Below are 17,991 nucleotides of genomic sequence, written 5' to 3' on the forward strand. Positions count from 1 at the left end.
CTACATTTGATCTCGTCTCATGTTACACCAATAACGAAGTAGCAGCTTGATGGTTTTGATTTATAACAGTGCGTTATTAAAAAACTGGTTTCAGTTAGGGATCAAGAGGAGTTGAGACGCATTTGATAGCAACAGGAAGGCCTCAATCTGGCAAGAGGTAATGCTGTTGATCAGCGTCTTGTTCTGAGGGTAGTTTCTCCCCTTTAGTCAATGCAGCATGAAATCCCTGCACAGCCAAAATAAACCATCCACATCCACCGCCTCAACCAAATCAGGAAATTAAAAACCCAGCAGAGTCAGACAGCGGAAAATCTGACCGATGGGAAGGTTTGTCGAAACTCATAATGATACCCTGACACTGGGCCATTTCATTTCAGAGACTTCTATCGTCTTCATTTGACAGCGATATGCACACACTCATTTACGAGCAAGGGGAGTAGGAGAAGGATATGCAATTTGACGTGAAAATAAAAGCGCGCTCATTGACCAGTTGTCTCTTGGCACTGGAGGCCAGCGAGGAGAGAGTGAAAGGCCGTTGGTCTGCACGGCTCTGATCACTCGCAGACCGTCTTCACTAATCCCTCACACACTGACTCAATATTGGCGGGACACGCTAAACTGGATCACCAAAAACAATATGCTCCATTGTGCCTGTCCTATTGGTGCGTATCACAATGTCTGCTGCCTACTCCGTCAGTCTCTCTGCCTCTCTCTCAAAGTTTCCACTCATAAATCTACACTACATGACCAGACGTATGTGGACACCTGCTCATCATTCAGCACTCCAGAGAACTTGTTTCCACTGCTTCGGAGTCCAATAGTGGTGAGCTTTACACCACTCCAGCAGACGCTTGGAATTGCGCATGGTGATCTTATGCTTGTGTGCGGCTGCTCAGCCATGGAAACCCACTTCATGAATCTCCCGACGAACAGGTATTGTGCTGACCTTGCATCCAGAGGCAGTTTGGAACTTGGTACTGAGTGTTGCAAACGAGGACAGATGATTTTTACGCGCTTCAGCACTCGGCGGTCCTGTTCTGTGAGCGTGTGTCACCTACCACTTCGTAGTTGAGCCCTTGTTTTCCCTTCGATTTTTCCACTTCACAATAACCGCACTTACAGTTGACCGGGGCAGCTCTAGCTAGGATGCCATGATTTGTTGGAAAGGTGGAATCCTATGACGGTGCCACGATGAAAGTCGCTGAGCTCTTAAGGCCATTCTACTCCCAATGTTTGTCTATGGAGATTGCATGGCGGTGTGCTCAATTATATACACCTGTCAGCAACGGGTGTGGCTGAAATAGCCGGGTCCACTTATTTGAAGGGGTGTCCATATACTTTTGGATATATAGTGTATGTTCTCCTTGACATGTTCTATGGTTCCTTGTATTATAGCGAATGTAATATGCCACCAATTGGCTTGCTCAATAGAGCTTTCGTATTATGTATCCAAGGAAACAAACATCCTGGGATATAAAGTGTTGTATCCTTGGAAAAGAGGGAGGGTTGGATGGATGTCCTAGGCATAGATCGTCCCACACTGTCTGCAGCTCATCCATCAAACACTTACCCATAAAGCAGCCCTGATACGAACACCTCTGTGATCACTTCTGAGGCATTGCCTCACCCGCCACAGCCATGCCAGCTGAATCCGGAGTGACCTCATCCTTCAGTTTTGAAGTTTCCACTAGTGGAGAACTCAGAGGCCTCATTGTTGTCTCCTGCTCCAGAGGCCTGCCTGCGTTCACGTACGTAGGTGAGACTACTGACCGACTGACCAGGTGAAGAATGAGTGGAGGGGAAACACGTCTTTGTTCCTCTACACACGCACATTGCACTCTGCTGCCTCGCTGGGGCCATTGTGATGTCATGGCATTGCCCTTTTGCGGTTGGCCCATATACTGTAACAGCAAATGGTCTAGCAACGGGACCCCCCCGACATGATTCAGGAATTCCAAAAAGCATTACAAACTCCTCCCTCAGAAGTCTGTTTTTCTATGTGAAGGCGATAGTCATTTACTCCCCCCTTCCCAACGGTGTGCCATTAAACAAGCTATATAATGCCATTTCATTTGTATTCCACGTTTTTATTACCCTATGGTTTTATAGGAAGTTCTAAATCTTGCTGAAGCAATTTTCTCTCCATGTCTGGGGTGTGGAGCGCAGGCCATAAATTAAGACTAGGCTATTGTATTAACACAGGAAAAACAATACAGTATAAGAATGGCAAAATATTTTGTATTTACAGTACATGGATGGGCCCAGCCATGATAGGCAAAATACTTTGTGATAAATGAAAGACAATGGGGTTTATTGTACAAAGTCACCTGACACAGAGAGCACACAATACATTTTTGACCCCTTACCATCCTGTTGTTCCTGTTCACTCGGATGGCTGTCTCAGCATGGTGAACTAAACTAATAACAAGGAATACTGTGGGATTACACTACAATATCTGTGCCTGTATTCATGTTAGACACAGTACAGGAGGTTGGGACTGTAAGATTCTATCTGCATTTTTGTCAAAATTGAGTTATTGTCATAGTCTTGTTCTGTTCAGTGTTATCTACCTTCAGTGCCTTCAGAAAGTATTCACACCCCTTGCCTTATTCCAGATTTTGTTGTGTTTCAGCCTGAATTTAAAATAGATTAAATTGCCATTTTTTTGGTCACTGGCCTACACACAATACCTCATAATGTCAAAGTGGAATAATGTTTTTAGAAATGTTCAAAAACTATTTAAAAATGAAAATCTAAATGTCTTGAGTCAATAAATATTCAACCCCTTTGTTATGGCAAGCCTAAATAAGTTCAGGAGTAAAAATGTGCTTAACAAGTCACATTATTGTAAGGTTCTGTATTTATTTTCTTAGTCAACCTTGTGTTCTGTTTCTTTGCGTTCTTGAACGTAGCCCTGTCTTTCATTTTTGCTCATTGATTTCACCTGTGTTAGTTACTCACCTGGTCTCTTCAGCTCCTATTTAGTTCAGTTCATTCTGTTTGTGCCTTTATGAGGTATTGTTCGTTTTGACTCTACTAAGCATTCTTAGCTCGTTTGTGAGAACCAGTTATAGCCTTCAGTCCTAGTTTTGATTCCCTGCCTGTTTGCCTACCTGTATAGGACCATTGTCTGCCTGTGACCACGATTCCTGCCTCCTGTGAAATAAACACCTGCCCGCGCGCTGTGCGTGAATCTACACATTTTTCTCCCTGAGTATTCATTACAGAATACCTCACCTAAAAACGGAATGGTTTCAGCGGAGCTACAGCGGCGCCTAACCCAGTAAGAGGAGCGTATGGAGGAAATCTGCCGTCTTCTCCGCCAGCCTATTCCTACTCCTCCGATGCCAGGTATCGTAACCCATAGCCCTCCTTCATTCATATCCATGCCTGGAAAATATGACGGTTCACCTGGGAAATGTCAGGGATTTCTGATCTAACTAACTTCGTCACCGACAAGAGCAGGTTGGATTTTGTTGTGTCTCTACTCACAGGCAAAGCCCTGGATTGGGCCACCGCCATATGGACTGCCAACAGCACAGAACTCGGATCCGAGACCCATTTCCACACCCTCTTCAAAGAGGTATTCGATCACTCTCCCTCCGGTCGTCCTATAGGAGACCTCCTCATAGAACTTCAACAAGGATGCAATTCAGCTGCCGAGTATGCCCTCGCGTTCCGCACCATGGCTGCAGGGAGTGGATGGAGTGAGGCTGCTTTACTTGCCGTCTAAAGACGAGAGCTCAACAGGGAACTTCGGGCGGTGCTGGCCTGTGGAGGTGACCTTCAGGATTTAAATCAATACATTCGTGTCTTTATCGCCGACGAACTCTGCCACCCAGGAACCCGAAACCTTCTCTTTCCGTGATTTCCCCCATCCCGTCTGAGTCTTCCAGAGCCCATGCAGTTGGGCCATGCTCCTCTCCCGTATATTGAACGTCAAAGGCGGATCCAAGGAGGGCTCTGCCTATACTGTGGAGGGTAAGATCATCTACTCAGCCATTGCCCTGTTTGCCCCCCCCCCCCCCAACAGAGATGAGAAGGGTCCCTCTGCTGCCATTCAGGTAGGCGTGTCCTTACTTCTAAATATCTCCCAGAAGCAATTCTCTATCCCAGTATTGATAAACATGAAGGGGGTTACTAAGTACGTAGATGGCTTGATCTATTCTGGAGCAGCAGGTAATTTTATCGATCACCAGCTAGTACAAGAGCTTGACATTGATCTAACACCTGTCCACCCCTCCCTTAAGGATTAACACCCTGGACAGGCAGCCATTGGGCACGGGCTTCATTATGCACCTGACAGTGTCACCCTCCAGATGGGAGTCTTCCTCTCCGAAACAATTCAACTCATGGAACTCTCATCACCCAAACAGCCACTCATCCTCGTACACCCCTGGCTTTGTCGTCACGACCCTGCCATCTCGTGGCGACAAGGTGAACTACTGTCCTGGTCTTCTACCTGCTTCACCAGTTGTCTTCACCTACCCTGCAGAGCCACCACCATTGAGGCCTCTGCAGTGCCACCCACCATACCATCTGAATCCACCCAGTACAGCAAAATCAAGGCCTCCGCTCTGCCACCACATCGTCCAGGGGACTGTGCTATTGACTGACTTCCTGGAGTGTCCCCACCGAAGGGCTATGTTTACCCCCTATCCTGGAAAAGGAAGCAATGGAGAACTACATTGACACACTCAAATGGTTTCATTCGTCCTCCTTTCCCGGCTGCGTCCAGCTTCTTCGTTGGAAAAAAGGACAGTGGTCTCCGTCCATGTATTGATTACCGTTCCCTGAATGACGTCATGATCAAGAACCATTTCCCTCTTCCTCTGATCCCAGCGACCCTTGAACAAGTGGGCCGCGCCAACATCTATACAAAACTCGACCTGCGACGGGCATATAATCTTGTCCATATACGTGAAGGAGACAAATGGAAGACCTCATCACCGCACTATGAATACCTGGTCATGCCCTACGGCCTTACTAACGCCCCCGCTGTCTTCCAATCCTTTATGAACAAGGTTTTCCAGGATATGATCAACCACCTTCTCATCGTCTACATTGATGACATCCTGACTTACTCCCACTCCTTGAAGGAACACATGCAGCATGTGCAAAAGGTTCTTCAACGGCTCCTTGACCATATTCTTTTGAATACTGAAAAGAGCACCTTCCATGTATCTCGGTGAACTTCCTCGGTTTCGTACTGACACCTGGAGGGGTCAGCATGGATGAGCACAAAGTCACCGCTGTCAGTAACTGGCCGACACTCTCCACCGTTAAGGAACTCTAGCGTTTCATTGGGTTCAACTACTATCGCCGGTTCATTCGGAACTTCAGTTCTACTGCCGCTCCCCTCACTGACCTTAGCAGCCAAAATACCCCGGACCCTTCAAGGGACTGATACTGCATTGACTGCTTTCGACAACTTGAAACTCCTCTTCACCTCAGCTCCTGTCCTTCGCCAACCTGATGCAACCCTTCCTTTCACCCTGAAGGTGGATGCCTTTGTCGTAGGAGCCATAATCTCTCAGCGGGTGGGAACACCTCAAATCACATCCCTGTGCCTTCTCCAGGAAGTTATCCTCCGCTGAGAGGAATTACGATGTGGGGAACAGAACTCCTCGCCATCAAGCTGTTCCTCAAGGAGTGGCGCCACTGGAGGGTGCAGAACATCACTTCATCCTAACAGATCATTGTAAAGTTGGCCAAGAGGTTAAACTCCAGACAAGCTCGCTGGGCTCTTCACACGCTTCCATTTCCATGTTACATCAATGGAAAGAAATGTAAAAGCTGATGCGCTCTCCTGCCAGTTTGGCCTTCCGACCAGTAACTCGGCCCCTACACCCATGTTTCCTTCCTCTTGCATTATGGGACTGATACAGTGGGAGATTCACTCTGCCATACAAGAAGCCCTAACCTCAGACATGGCTCCTCCTGAGACACCAGCTAGGAAGAGCTACGTACTAGCAGCTGTTAGACCCCCAACTGATGCAATGGTGTCACGTCCTTGGGGTCAGGACTTCCAGGCATTACACAAACCACCGAACTTCTAGCTCATAAGTTCTGGTGGTCCTCACTGGCATCCGTCGTAAGGGATTATGTACTCCTGTCCAGTCTGCGCCCAAACCAAAGCCCTCGCCATCTCCCTTCCGGTAAGCTTCAACCTTTGCCAATCCCTCACAGACCCTGGTCCCACATAGCTGTTGACTTAATCACAGACCTTCCTGAATCCTCTGGTAACACCACCATCCTTGTCATGGTAAACCGTTTTTCAAAAATGTGTCAGGTAAATAAGGAACCAAACGCCATGTGGCTGAGTTCTGTCCGTATGGCATTCCGGAGGACATCGTCTCTGACTGTGGGCCCCAGTTTGTCTCCCAGGTGTGGAGAGCCTTCTGTGACTAACTGGGGGGTCGCCCTCAGCCTCTCCTCCAAGTACCATCCCCAGACCAATAGGCAGACGGAATGCCTGAACCAAGAAATAGAGAAGTACCTCTACCAACAATGTTCTGCCTCGCCACATGACTGGAGTCGGTATATGGCCTGGGCTGCATACACTCAGAACTCACTCATGGGGGGGGTACTGCATTTATTTTCTTAGTCAACCTTGTGTTCTGTTTCTTTGTTCTTGAACATAGTCCTGTCTTTCATTTTTGTTCATTGATATCACCTGTGTTAGTTACTCACCTGAAAAAATAAACACCTGTATGTGAATCTACATCTTTTTCTCCGAGTATTCATTACAATTCTAAGTTGCAGGGACTCACTCAGTGTGAATTTATGGTTTTTAACATAATTTTCTGAATGACTACATCTCTGTACCCCATTCAATTATCTGTAAGGTCCCTCAGTCTAAGTGAATTTCTAACACAAAGACCCTGGGAGGTTTTCCGATGCCTCACAAACAAGGGCACCTATTGGTAAAAATCAGACATTGAATATCCCTTTGAGCATGGTGAAGTTATTAATCACACTTCGGATGGTGTCTCAATACACCCAGTCACTACAATGATACAAGCGTTCTTCCTAACACAGTTGCCGGAAAGGAAGGAAACCACTCAGGGATTTCACCATGAGGCCAATGGTGACTTAAACAGAGTTTAATGGCATTGACAGGACTGAGGATGGTTCAACATTGTAGTTACTTCACAATACTAGCCAAAATGACAGAAAGGAACCCTGTACATAAATATTCCAAAACATACATCCTGTTTACAATAAGGCACTAAGGTAAAACTGCAAAAACTTTAGCAAATAAATTCACTGTTCTGAATACAAAGCGTTATGTTGGGGCCAACACATCACTGAGTACCACTCTTCATATTTTCATGTTATGGGTATGCTTGTCATCAGCAAGGACTATGGAGATTTTTAGGATAAAAATAAATGTAATAGAGCTAAGCACAGGCAAATTCAGAGTAGAACCTGGTCTGCAGACACTGGGAGATTAATTCACTTTTCAGCTGGACAATAACCTAAAACACAAGGCCAAATATACACTGGCGTTGGTTACCAAGATGACATTAAATATTCCAGAGTGGCCTATTTACGGTTTTGAATTAAATCGGCTTAATCTATGGCAAGACTTGAATGGCTGTCTAGCAATAATGAACTAGACAGCTTGAATTTGTGCAAATATTGTACAATCCTGGTGTGAAACTCAAACTTAACCAGAAAGACTCGGGTAACCCAAAGATGACTCGTGTGTAAATAATTATGTATATGAGATACTACATTTTCAATAAAAATATTAAACATATTTTAACTTTGTCATTATGGGTTATTGTGTGTAGATGGATGCGAAACATATATTTAATCACTTTTGAAATCACGCTGTAACATTTGGAATAAGGGGGGTATGAATACTTTCTGAAGGCACTGTAGTACTCTAAATCCCTGAATTTATGTTAAAAAGAATGCAAGAAAAATAGCTGACACCATTCAAACCAATGATGGTTTTGGAACTTTAAAGCCAATTATCTCATTTTAGAATTATTGTTTTGCAGATAGAACCTTATAGTCCCAAGCTCTCGAGTATCTATAGTCAAGTTTCATGCTTGACGAAAGACCGGCGTACAACCATCACTGTCTATGAATTCTATTTTATTTAATTTTTTATTTAACCTTTATTTAACCAGGTAGGCTAGTTGAGAACAAGTTCTCATTTACAACTGTGACCTGGCCAAGATAAAGCAAAGCAATAAATAGGCCATAGTGGCAAAATTATTACAGTATGGCAAATTAAACACTGGGGTGTTAGATGTGCAGAAGATGAGTGTGCAAGGAGCGGTACTGGGGTGCAAAGGAGCAAATAAATAATATGGTGTTGAGGTAGTTGGATGGGCTATTTACAGATTGGCTATGTGCAGTGATCTGTGAGCTGCTCTGACAGCTGGTGCTTAAAGCTAGTGAGGGAGATATGAGTCTCCAGCTTCAGTGATTTTTGCAGTTGGTTCCAGTCATTCGCAGCAGAGAACTGGAAGGAAATGCGGCCGAAAGAGAAATTGGCTTTGGGGGTGACCAGTGAAATATACCTGCTGGAGCATGTGCTGCGGGTGGGCGCTGCTATGGTGATAAGATGGGGCTTTACCTAGCAATGACTTAGATGACCTGGAGCCAGTGGGTTTGGCGATGGATATGAACCGAGGGCCAGCCAACGAGAGCATACATGTAGCAGTTGTGGGTAAAATATGGGGCTTTGGTGACAAAACGGATGGCACTGTGATGGACGGCATCCAATTTGCTGAGGAGAGTGTTGGAGGCTATTTTGTAAATGACATCGCCGAAGTCAAGGATCGTTAGGATGGTCAGTTTTACTAGGGTGTGTTTGGCAGCATGAGTGAAGGATGCTTTGTTGCGAAATAGGAAGCCGATTCTGGATTTAATTTTGGATTGGAGATGCTTAATGTGAGTCTGGAAGGAGAGTTTACAGTCTAACCAGACACCTAGGTATTTGTAGTTGTCCACATATTCTAAGTCAGAACTGTCCAGAGTAGTGATGCGGGCAGGTGCGGGCAGCGATCGGTTGAAGAGCATGCGTTTAGTTTTGCTTGCATTTAAAAGCAGTTGGAGGCCACGGAAGGAGAGTTGTATGACATTGAAGCTTGTCTGGAGGTTAGTTAACACATTGTCCAAAGAAGGGCCAGAAGTATACAGAATCCACCTCTGCGTAGAGGTGGATTAGAGAATCACCAGCAGCAAGAGCGACATCATTGATATATACAGAGAAAAAAGTTGTCCCGAGGATTGAACCCTGTGGCACCCCCATAGACTGCCAGAGGTCCGGACAACATGCCCTTCGATTTGACACACTGAACTCTGTCAGAGAAGTAGTTGCTGAACCAGGCGAGGCAGTCATTTGAGAAACCAAGGCTTTTGAGTCTACCAATAAGAATGTGGTGGTTGACAGTGTCGAAAGCCTTGGCCAGGTCGATGAATACAGCTGCACAGTATTGTCTCTTATCTATGGCGGTTATCATATCGTTTATGACCTTGAGTGTGGCTGAGGTGCACCCATGACCAGCTCGGAAACCAGATTGCATAGCAGAGAAGGTACGGTGGGATTCGAAATGGTTGGTGATTTGTTTGTTAACTTGGCTTTCGAAGACCTTAGAAAGGCAGGGTAGGATAGATATAGGTCTGTAGCAGTTTGGGTCTAGACTATTTCCCCCATTGAAGAGGGGGATGACCGCGGCAGCTTTCCAATCTTTGGGGAACAGACGATACGAAGGAGAGGTTAAACAGGCTAGTAATAGGGGTTGCAACAATTTCTGCGGTTAATTTTAGAAAGAGAGGGTCCAGATTGTGGCCCGGCTGATTTGTATTGGTCCAGATTTTGCAGCACTTTCAGAACATCAGCTGTCAGGATTTGGGTGAAGGATAAATGTGGGAGGCTTGGGCAAGTTCCAGTGACCCCCTCAACCGCAGGGCGGTTGACAGGGGTAGGGTGTAGCCAGGTGGAAAGCATGGCCAGGCGTAGAAAAATCCTTATCGAAATTCTCAATTATCGCAGATTTATCGGTGGTGACAGTGTTTCCTAGCCTCAGTGCAGTGGGCAGCTGGGAGGAGGTGTTCTTATTCTCCATGGACTTTAGTGTCCCAGAACTGTTTGGAGTTAGTGCTACAGGATGCAAATTTCTGTTAGGAAAGCAAAGGCTAGCTTTTTCAAACTGCCTGTGTATATTGGTTCATAACTTCCCTGAAAAGTTGCAAATTGCGGGGGCTATTCGATGCTAATCCAGTACGCCACAGGATGTTTTGCAAGGTAAAGATTGGTGTGCACAGATCATATTTTTGACTGTCTAGGCTTGGTTCAGTCCTAAAGTATGTAATCACAGACCGTTATATTGAGTGGTACTGAAGTGAATAAAAAAGGTATCATGAGAAAGTTTTGCCAAGGGTTGTGAGTTCATGCCATAGTTTTCCTGTTGATGTGCAGTAAAGATGACTTTATCTCTAAAATGTATTGGAATGTGGTCATACTCAGCTGCCAGTGTTACGCCTGCTAAACAAAAACACATGCTGAGAAGAAACCTGACACTTGATACTGTGTAAAATTAAGAAGTGAAGCTTATTTTGGAGCACAGTGAAATATTTCATCCCCGGACCATATCCCGGTAATATTTAGCAGTGGTTAGTGATATTTAATACGAAAGTTCAAGTCATCATCTTTTTTCGCTTACTTAACTGTATTATGGTGTATGTGTCATGAGTTTAGTCCATTTTCATTCCACTCTAGCATAATCATATCCAGTAATAACAGAATTTAATCGCATCTTCTTAGTGACTGCTGTGAGCAAATAACCTGTGAACACAAATTGATAGGAGCAGATATGACGGCTTTAAAAGCCCCTTAGTATTTTATAGATACAGAGTCCTTGTTTATCTAACCCTAGCCTCTCTTTCCTGGGTATTGTCTTTCAGGTCAGGAGACAAAGTCTGGTCTCCAAATGTTATTGAAGATGGCAAGACAAGTCCATACATGGCCACATTGGAGACTGAGTCACCACAGGTATGAGCTGCACTTGTTTACATGCAAATAAGAGCCATAGATACGATTATATACACTGAACCAAAATATAAATGCAACAATTTCAAAGATTTTACTGAGTTACAGTTCATATAAGGAACTCAATTGAAATAAATTCATTAGGCCCTAATCTATGGATTTCACATGACTGGGAATAAAAATATTGATCTGTTGGTCACAGATACCTTAAAAAAAGGTAGATGGATGGATCACTTGTCAGTATCTGGTGTGACCACTATTTGCCTCATGTAGCGCGACACATCTCCTTCGCATAGAGTTGATCAGGCTGTCGATTGTGGAATGTTGTCCCACTCCTCTTCAATGGCTGTGCAAAGTTGCTGGATATTGGCGGAAACTGAAACACGCTGTCGTACACGTCGATCCAGAGCATCCCAAACATGCTCAATGAGTGACATGTCTGGTGAGTATGGAATTATGTACAGATCCTTGCAACATGGGGCTAAAACATTAGGGGGTGGCATGGATGAATGGCACGACAATGGGCCTCAGGATCTCGCCACGGTATCTTTGCATTCAAATTGTGATCGATAAAATGCAATTGTGTTCGTTGTCCGTAGCTTATGCCTGTCCATACCATAACCCCACCGCCACCATGGGGCACTATGTTCACAACGTTGACATCAGCAAACCGCTCGCCCATAGAATGCCTGAGTTGAAACCAGGATTCATCCGTGCATAGCACATTTCTTCAGCATGCCAGTGGCCATCAAAGATGAGCATTTTCCCACTGAAGTTTGTTACGACACCGAACTGCAGTCAGGTCAAGACCCCAATGAGCACGCAGGTGAGCTTCCCTGAGACGGTTTCTGACAGTTTGTGCAGAAATTCTTTGGTTGTGCGAACCCATAGTTGTAACATCTGTCTGGGTGGCTGGTCTCAGAATATCCCGCAGGTGAAGAAGCCAGATGTGGAGGTCCTGGGCTAGCGTGGTTACACGTGCTCTGCGGTTTGAGGCCGGTTGGACCTACTGTTAAATTCTCTAAATGATATTGGAGGCGGCTTAAGGTAGAGAAATTAACATAAAATGTTCTGGCAACAGCTCTGATGGACATTCCTGCAGTCAGCATGCCAATTGCACGCTCCCTCAAAACTTAAGACATCTGTGGCAGCGTGTTGTGTGACAAAACTGCACATTTTAGTGGCCTTTTCTTTTCCCTAGCACAAGGTGCACCTGTGTAATGATGCTATTTAATCAGCTTCTTGATATGCCACACCTCTCAGGTGGATGGATTATCTTGGGAAAGGACAAATGCTCATTAACAGGGATGTAAACAAATTTTATCATGAAACTTTAGAGAAATACGTTTTTTTGCGTATGGAACATTTCTGGGATCTTATATTTCAGCTCATAAAACCTGTGACCAACACTTTACATGTTGTGTTTATCATTTTGTTCAGTGTAGATTATCTTCTGATATACTGCTGCCTCGATGGTTCCCAAAATAAATTATCCAGATGCAAGCCGAGGCGTTGCCGGTGAACTTTGCAGCGTTTTCCGATACTGAACAGAGGGTGAAGCAAATTGTAACCAAAACAAGCAGACAATGAGCGTATTGTGGCTGGGAATTCTGAGAAGTGACCATTCATCTTTTATTGTTGCCGTTGGTTGTCATGTTGGGGCGCTTTCCCATGTCCCAGTCCCTTCAGTGTAGCGATCCCTGTAAACTGGGCTGAATGGTCACACAAAGGCCTGAACTTATTTCATGACTTCATCAATTGAATGTTGACGCTATACACAGCAGACAGATGTATTGAGTTCCGCTTCAGTAGGCAGGCTGGTGGACATGTTGAATGAAAGAGCTATACGAATGGTGAAAGGTTCAATACAGAACAAGTGAATTCTATCCCTGAGGTGAATATGGTGAATGTTTTTTCCATGTAGCTGCGACTGAGTTTACATAGTCTTTTTTTGTCTTCAGAAAGCCGCATAGATATTTTATTGCTTAACACGTGTGACATCTATTAAGTCAAAGCCACTGATCCTTATTCTAAATATTCCTAATGGTCTTGGGGTACATGGTTGATATACTGCTCTTGTAAACATGGTAGTCATAACATATAAATCTTTCTAGTGATAAAGGAGGTGAAAGACCACCCCATTACAGCCTTCAGGCAATCCAATGAGACAGGCAGATTCCATGAGAGGGGTCCTGGGGATTGGGAATGTTGTATTTCACCATCTCGACACAAGCTGAAGTCTGAGCAAAGGGGAACTATCAACTCAAACTCTGTATATAAACGGAGACAGGCATGCTAGCAGTGTCTCCTGTGTGTGTATAATCGGAGAATGCTGCTCTACCTCCTGGATAAGAGGGAGGTTTGGAAACCTTGTATCCACTCTACTCTCTACTGAAAGACTGGCTCCTTTTTAATAGACTTAAAGTTGAGAGCTAAAAACGGCAAAGTGAGTAAGTAGCATTAGCTTAATTTGCTTTAGGTGGAGGCTTGTTAACATGAAAGGGAAACAGTTTGTTGGTTGGTCCCTTGAGTTAGGCCAAATGAGGCCCTGAAATGGTCTCACCACACCAAGACCGTGGTGAAGAATGCTCAACAGCGCCTATACAACCTCAGGCGGCGGAAGAAATTTGGCATGGCCCCTAAAGAGCCTCATGAATTTCTACAGATGCACAATTGAGAGCATACTGTTGGGCTGCATCACCACCTGGTACGGCAACTGCACCACCCTCAACTGCAAGGCTATCCAGAGAATGGTGCGGCCAGCGCAGCTCCGGGGGCCCGCTGCCTGCCCTCCAGCAAGAGTGCCAAAGGAAGGGCAAGAAGATCATTAAGGACCTCAGTCTCCCTAGCCACGGACTGTTCACTCAGCTACCGTCTGGCAGATGGAGACAATACAGGTGCATCAGAGCTAAGACAGAGAGACTAAAAAACAGCTTCTATCTCCAGGCCATCAAACTGTTGAACAGCCATCACTAGGTGATGCACACTCATTCACACAAAACACACAAATTAGCACACACACACACCTCGTACTCATAAACACATGCACATACACTAACACACATCACTCACACAGTCACACACAGCCAACGCTGCTGTCCCGTATTGTAGAGACATTAAACCACTGGACATTCCCGTTTCTCACTGTGTATTTATATACTGTATTCTCTAAATGGCTCTAATATATCTACTTCGGTACATATCATTCTTGTGTAAATTAATATGGTGTATATACTTAGATTACATTTGGATTACTGTCACAGTGCTATTTGGGGTTTTAATTGGGGTCGTTACGACACTTGATTTATTTATTTTGATTATTTGTGTACTCGTTTCACATTTGACCGCATTTAGGAGCTAGTAACATAAGCATTTCATTGCATCTGCTATAACATTTGCTAAACTGTGTACGCAACCAATAAACATTGATTTGATTTTGATTCGATTTTGAAATAAATGACCATGGTTGTTTCCTCCTCCAGGCGTTTAATTTACCTTGAAAGAGATGATGAACAGTTACGAAACTAAAGCTATTTGTGGCATCCTCGTACTGGAAAGAGGTGAAAAACAGGAGGAAGATATTGATTGTTTCCATAACCTTATCTTACTCATCAACAGACAAGAATATTGTACGATTACCAGAGAGGATAATGACTAATTTTGAAATTATTATTAGAATAAATAAGGGAAAATAGGCCTGTGGTCTACAGTATGTTGAAGTAGGTCTACAGGTGGCCACAGCTAGCCACTGTATGCCATTCTGCATATTTTCTTCAGGCTAAATAAAATCACCATTGTGTCTTTAGCAGTGGCCTTGGAAAGTCCGGCGCTTTAGAATGCGGAAACGCTGGAACTCACGTCACTAAGGTTCCATTCTCAAGCCGCACTGCCAAGCTGGCAAGAGGGAGAGGATTATCCTTACTGGAATTTATGAGAGCTGACAGCGATACATGACTTGAGACTGTAATTTTTCCATTTCTTGGAATTCGTTTCACTTCATAGAATCCATTTGCTACAGAATCTATTCTATGAATGGAACAAGTCCGCTGGTCTTCCAGTATACCTGTCAGATAAGATCGTCTGCCTAATAAATCAAATTACAGAACCCTGACAATAGAGTCTAATTGTGACGTGCTTATAGGTTATTTTCAATAGTGATTTTATGCTCTTCCATAGAGGTCGTACTCTACCTCTGTCAAATATGTTTAGCGGTTCAATTAAAACCTTGTTCTCTGTAAAAAAAAATTAAAAAAATCCAATCAACACAGTGCCATTGAGAGTTCACATTCACTGCACCACATTCATCCAGGACTTCAGATCGTAAACTTGTGACCCAACTTATTTTGTTGTTTGTTTCCAGTCCTGGGTGAAGTAGTACTAATCAGATGGTAATCCCCAGAAATCTGTATTTGGGTTGGCCCAGAGAGGTGTCTCTCTCCCTCTTGTCAGCACGCTGTGGAGCGGATGGGGCCATGGAGAGCAGAGAGCTAGCTAGCCCCTTATCTGTCTGCTTGCCTCCAGCCAGCCCTGGACCCACCGTCCCTGGGCGTCTCTTAGCCCTGCACTCTGGGATAGGAACAGGGACAATAACGAGCTGGTTTGTTTGGTTAGCGGTGCAGAGCGCCATGTGAAAAGTTTAATTGCCCAGGCCTGGGGATTACTGTGAGAGGGGGAGGGGGAGTTGAATCGGAGAGAGAGAGGGGAGCTGAGGGCCCAGTCAGAAGCAAGCATATGGCTTCAATTAAGCTCCTCTTCCTCCTCCTGCTTTTCCTCCCCCTGCTCCTGCTCTCCTCTACCTCCCCCCCTCCTCCTTCTCCTCCTCCTGCTCTCCTGTACCTCTCCCTGACCAAATTCTGCAGTCTGTCGACTGAGGTAGCAGCAGTAAATCCCCCCCCCCCCCCCTCCTTTCTCAGTGCTTATTAATACGAGTAGCTTTAAGTCGGGCTGATTTCCCCAGGAGTCCTGTGGTTCTGTCTAAACGGGCCCCAGTCTAAAGGCATAACTCCAACACAGCTCCTCCCCCCTGGCTAGGCACACAGGCTCAGCAGCCAGTCACCCAGAACCAAGGGCCATGCTTGGCCACCATTGTAAAACAGGTCAGTGAAATCTAATGACGGTCTAAATTTACGAGCAGACAGAACTGCTTCTCATAAATACTGCTTTCTCCAAGTCTTTATTTTTTTTTTGTCGTAGTCAAGGCTCAAAGAATGTGAGAGTATTTAATCGATTATCTTCTTCAGCAGTCTTTCCCATTTTGGAACTGTATGTGAGAGACTGAAAGAGTGACTGGTCATAATATAGCAACATTAGGTTTGATTGCATTAGTTTGAAAAACAAGATAAGGTTACTAAGTGATTTATCTGGTGATTAGATATGATTTAACAAAGCACACACTCTATGTGGAAGGAGTGTCACCAGTCGCTACGGTTTCCATGAAATATATTTTATGTGTGCTGTTTTAAAATCACCACTTCAGACCGGCATAGGTACGATAAATCAGTTTAATGGGACAGTCTGCTTACTTTGATTTATTTAATGAAAATAATGGTAGCCTCCATACATACCTAAGAGCAACTTGAAAGCACTTACAGGTCCTGAATGTTACCAAACTGGCACTTGAAAAGTTGAAAAGCTATTCACCAGATGTACTGCCTTATAAATCTGCCATTCACTGAAAGCAAATACTGTATCTATTTGCTGCAGACACAAGGCCAACAGTGCATATTATGGAAAAGTGTGCCATCGAAAAGTAGTCTCAGCGTTCAACTGAGACAGAAACATGCAACACATGTGTGCCAAGCAGGGCTGGCTTTATGGGGGAACCTTCCAAATAAAGTTTTGAAATATGGATAATTTATTTTACCGAAACGCGGACCGACAGAAAGACGCATCAATCTCAGATCAAGCATCCGAGCAAATTGAACGGCGCCCCTCCGTCTCAGTATGTGTAGAACATGTATGTGATGATGTTTGGACAAAAATAGTATGGCATGTCGTACTCTTCAGCCAGACAGTATCAGATACATGGGCTACATATACAGTAGTAAAACAGAGGGGCGATGTTTTGCTCACTCGGATGCTTTCTTCAGTGAGATCATTTCGGCAGAGAGGAAGCGGGAGGGCTCACTCACCAAAATGTATCCATAATAAGCCCAATGCATTTCCATGGGCTTTATATGCAGACCTAAGGTTGCCCGCCTGCCTTCCCGCCTTTGGGACAACGACTCCCATTGTCAGGGCAGAGACATGAGAAACTCGTCATTATATATAGATCTCTGGTTTCAGGGCAGCCACTTGCGAATTGGAAAGGAAAGTTTACATGTGCACAGAGCACTGTTCAGGTCATGGCTTCCCCTAAAGTGAATTCATGTTTTGACAAAATGATATAATTACTCCTGTCTAAATAAAATCATCAAAAATACTTGGCCAGACAGCATGACATAGCCACAGAGGATCATTAGCTTCTTTAAAAAAATAAATAGCTGTGGATAGTTTCCCAAACGCATAGGCCCATGAAGCCCGTGTGGCAATAGACCTAGCTGATTATTTGTGACTGTCAGTGAAAAGCATCTAAAATATGTGTGAAGATAATGTGTCTTGAGTATAATTTTGGCGAAGATATGCTGCGGCTCTCCAGATTTCATGCACTCAGCTCTCCAGAATGCCCTCAGTTGTCTCCCGCCAATTCTTGCCCATTCATTGTTTTGTTGTGTGAATTGGTTGCCCTTTTGATTGTTTATTTTTGATTAATTCCCCATTACATATGTCACCAGTAGGCCTATGAAGTGTATCATTAATCCCCGTCATTTGGTTACATACATTTCTGTTAATGCATGTATTAATTAGGCTACAGTCATTTACCCTTCTCATTCTTGGAATGGAAACATTGTTTGTAGAGTTCACAACCTGCTACACTTGTGAGAAACACATTTTGGTTTATTTCATAACCATAATTTACGAGTTTTGTCAATTTTTT

At 44.4% G+C, this 17,991-nt stretch overlaps 1 protein-coding gene across 1 annotated transcript in view; it reads left to right on the forward strand.

Moving 5' to 3' along the window:
• LOC139584038 (PDZ and LIM domain protein 4-like) overlaps positions 1-17,991 on the forward strand; it is a 69,623-nt gene that overhangs the window by 30,583 nt on the left and 21,049 nt on the right. Inside the window, exon 3 of the mRNA XM_071415577.1 lies at positions 10,931-11,018. Coding sequence (XP_071271678.1) covers positions 10,931-11,018 — 88 coding nt within the window. The remainder of the gene's footprint in view (positions 1-10,930; positions 11,019-17,991) is intronic.

Source organism: Salvelinus alpinus, chromosome 1, assembly GCF_045679555.1.
Source record: "Salvelinus alpinus chromosome 1, SLU_Salpinus.1, whole genome shotgun sequence".
Lineage (NCBI taxonomy): Eukaryota > Metazoa > Chordata > Actinopteri > Salmoniformes > Salmonidae > Salvelinus > Salvelinus alpinus.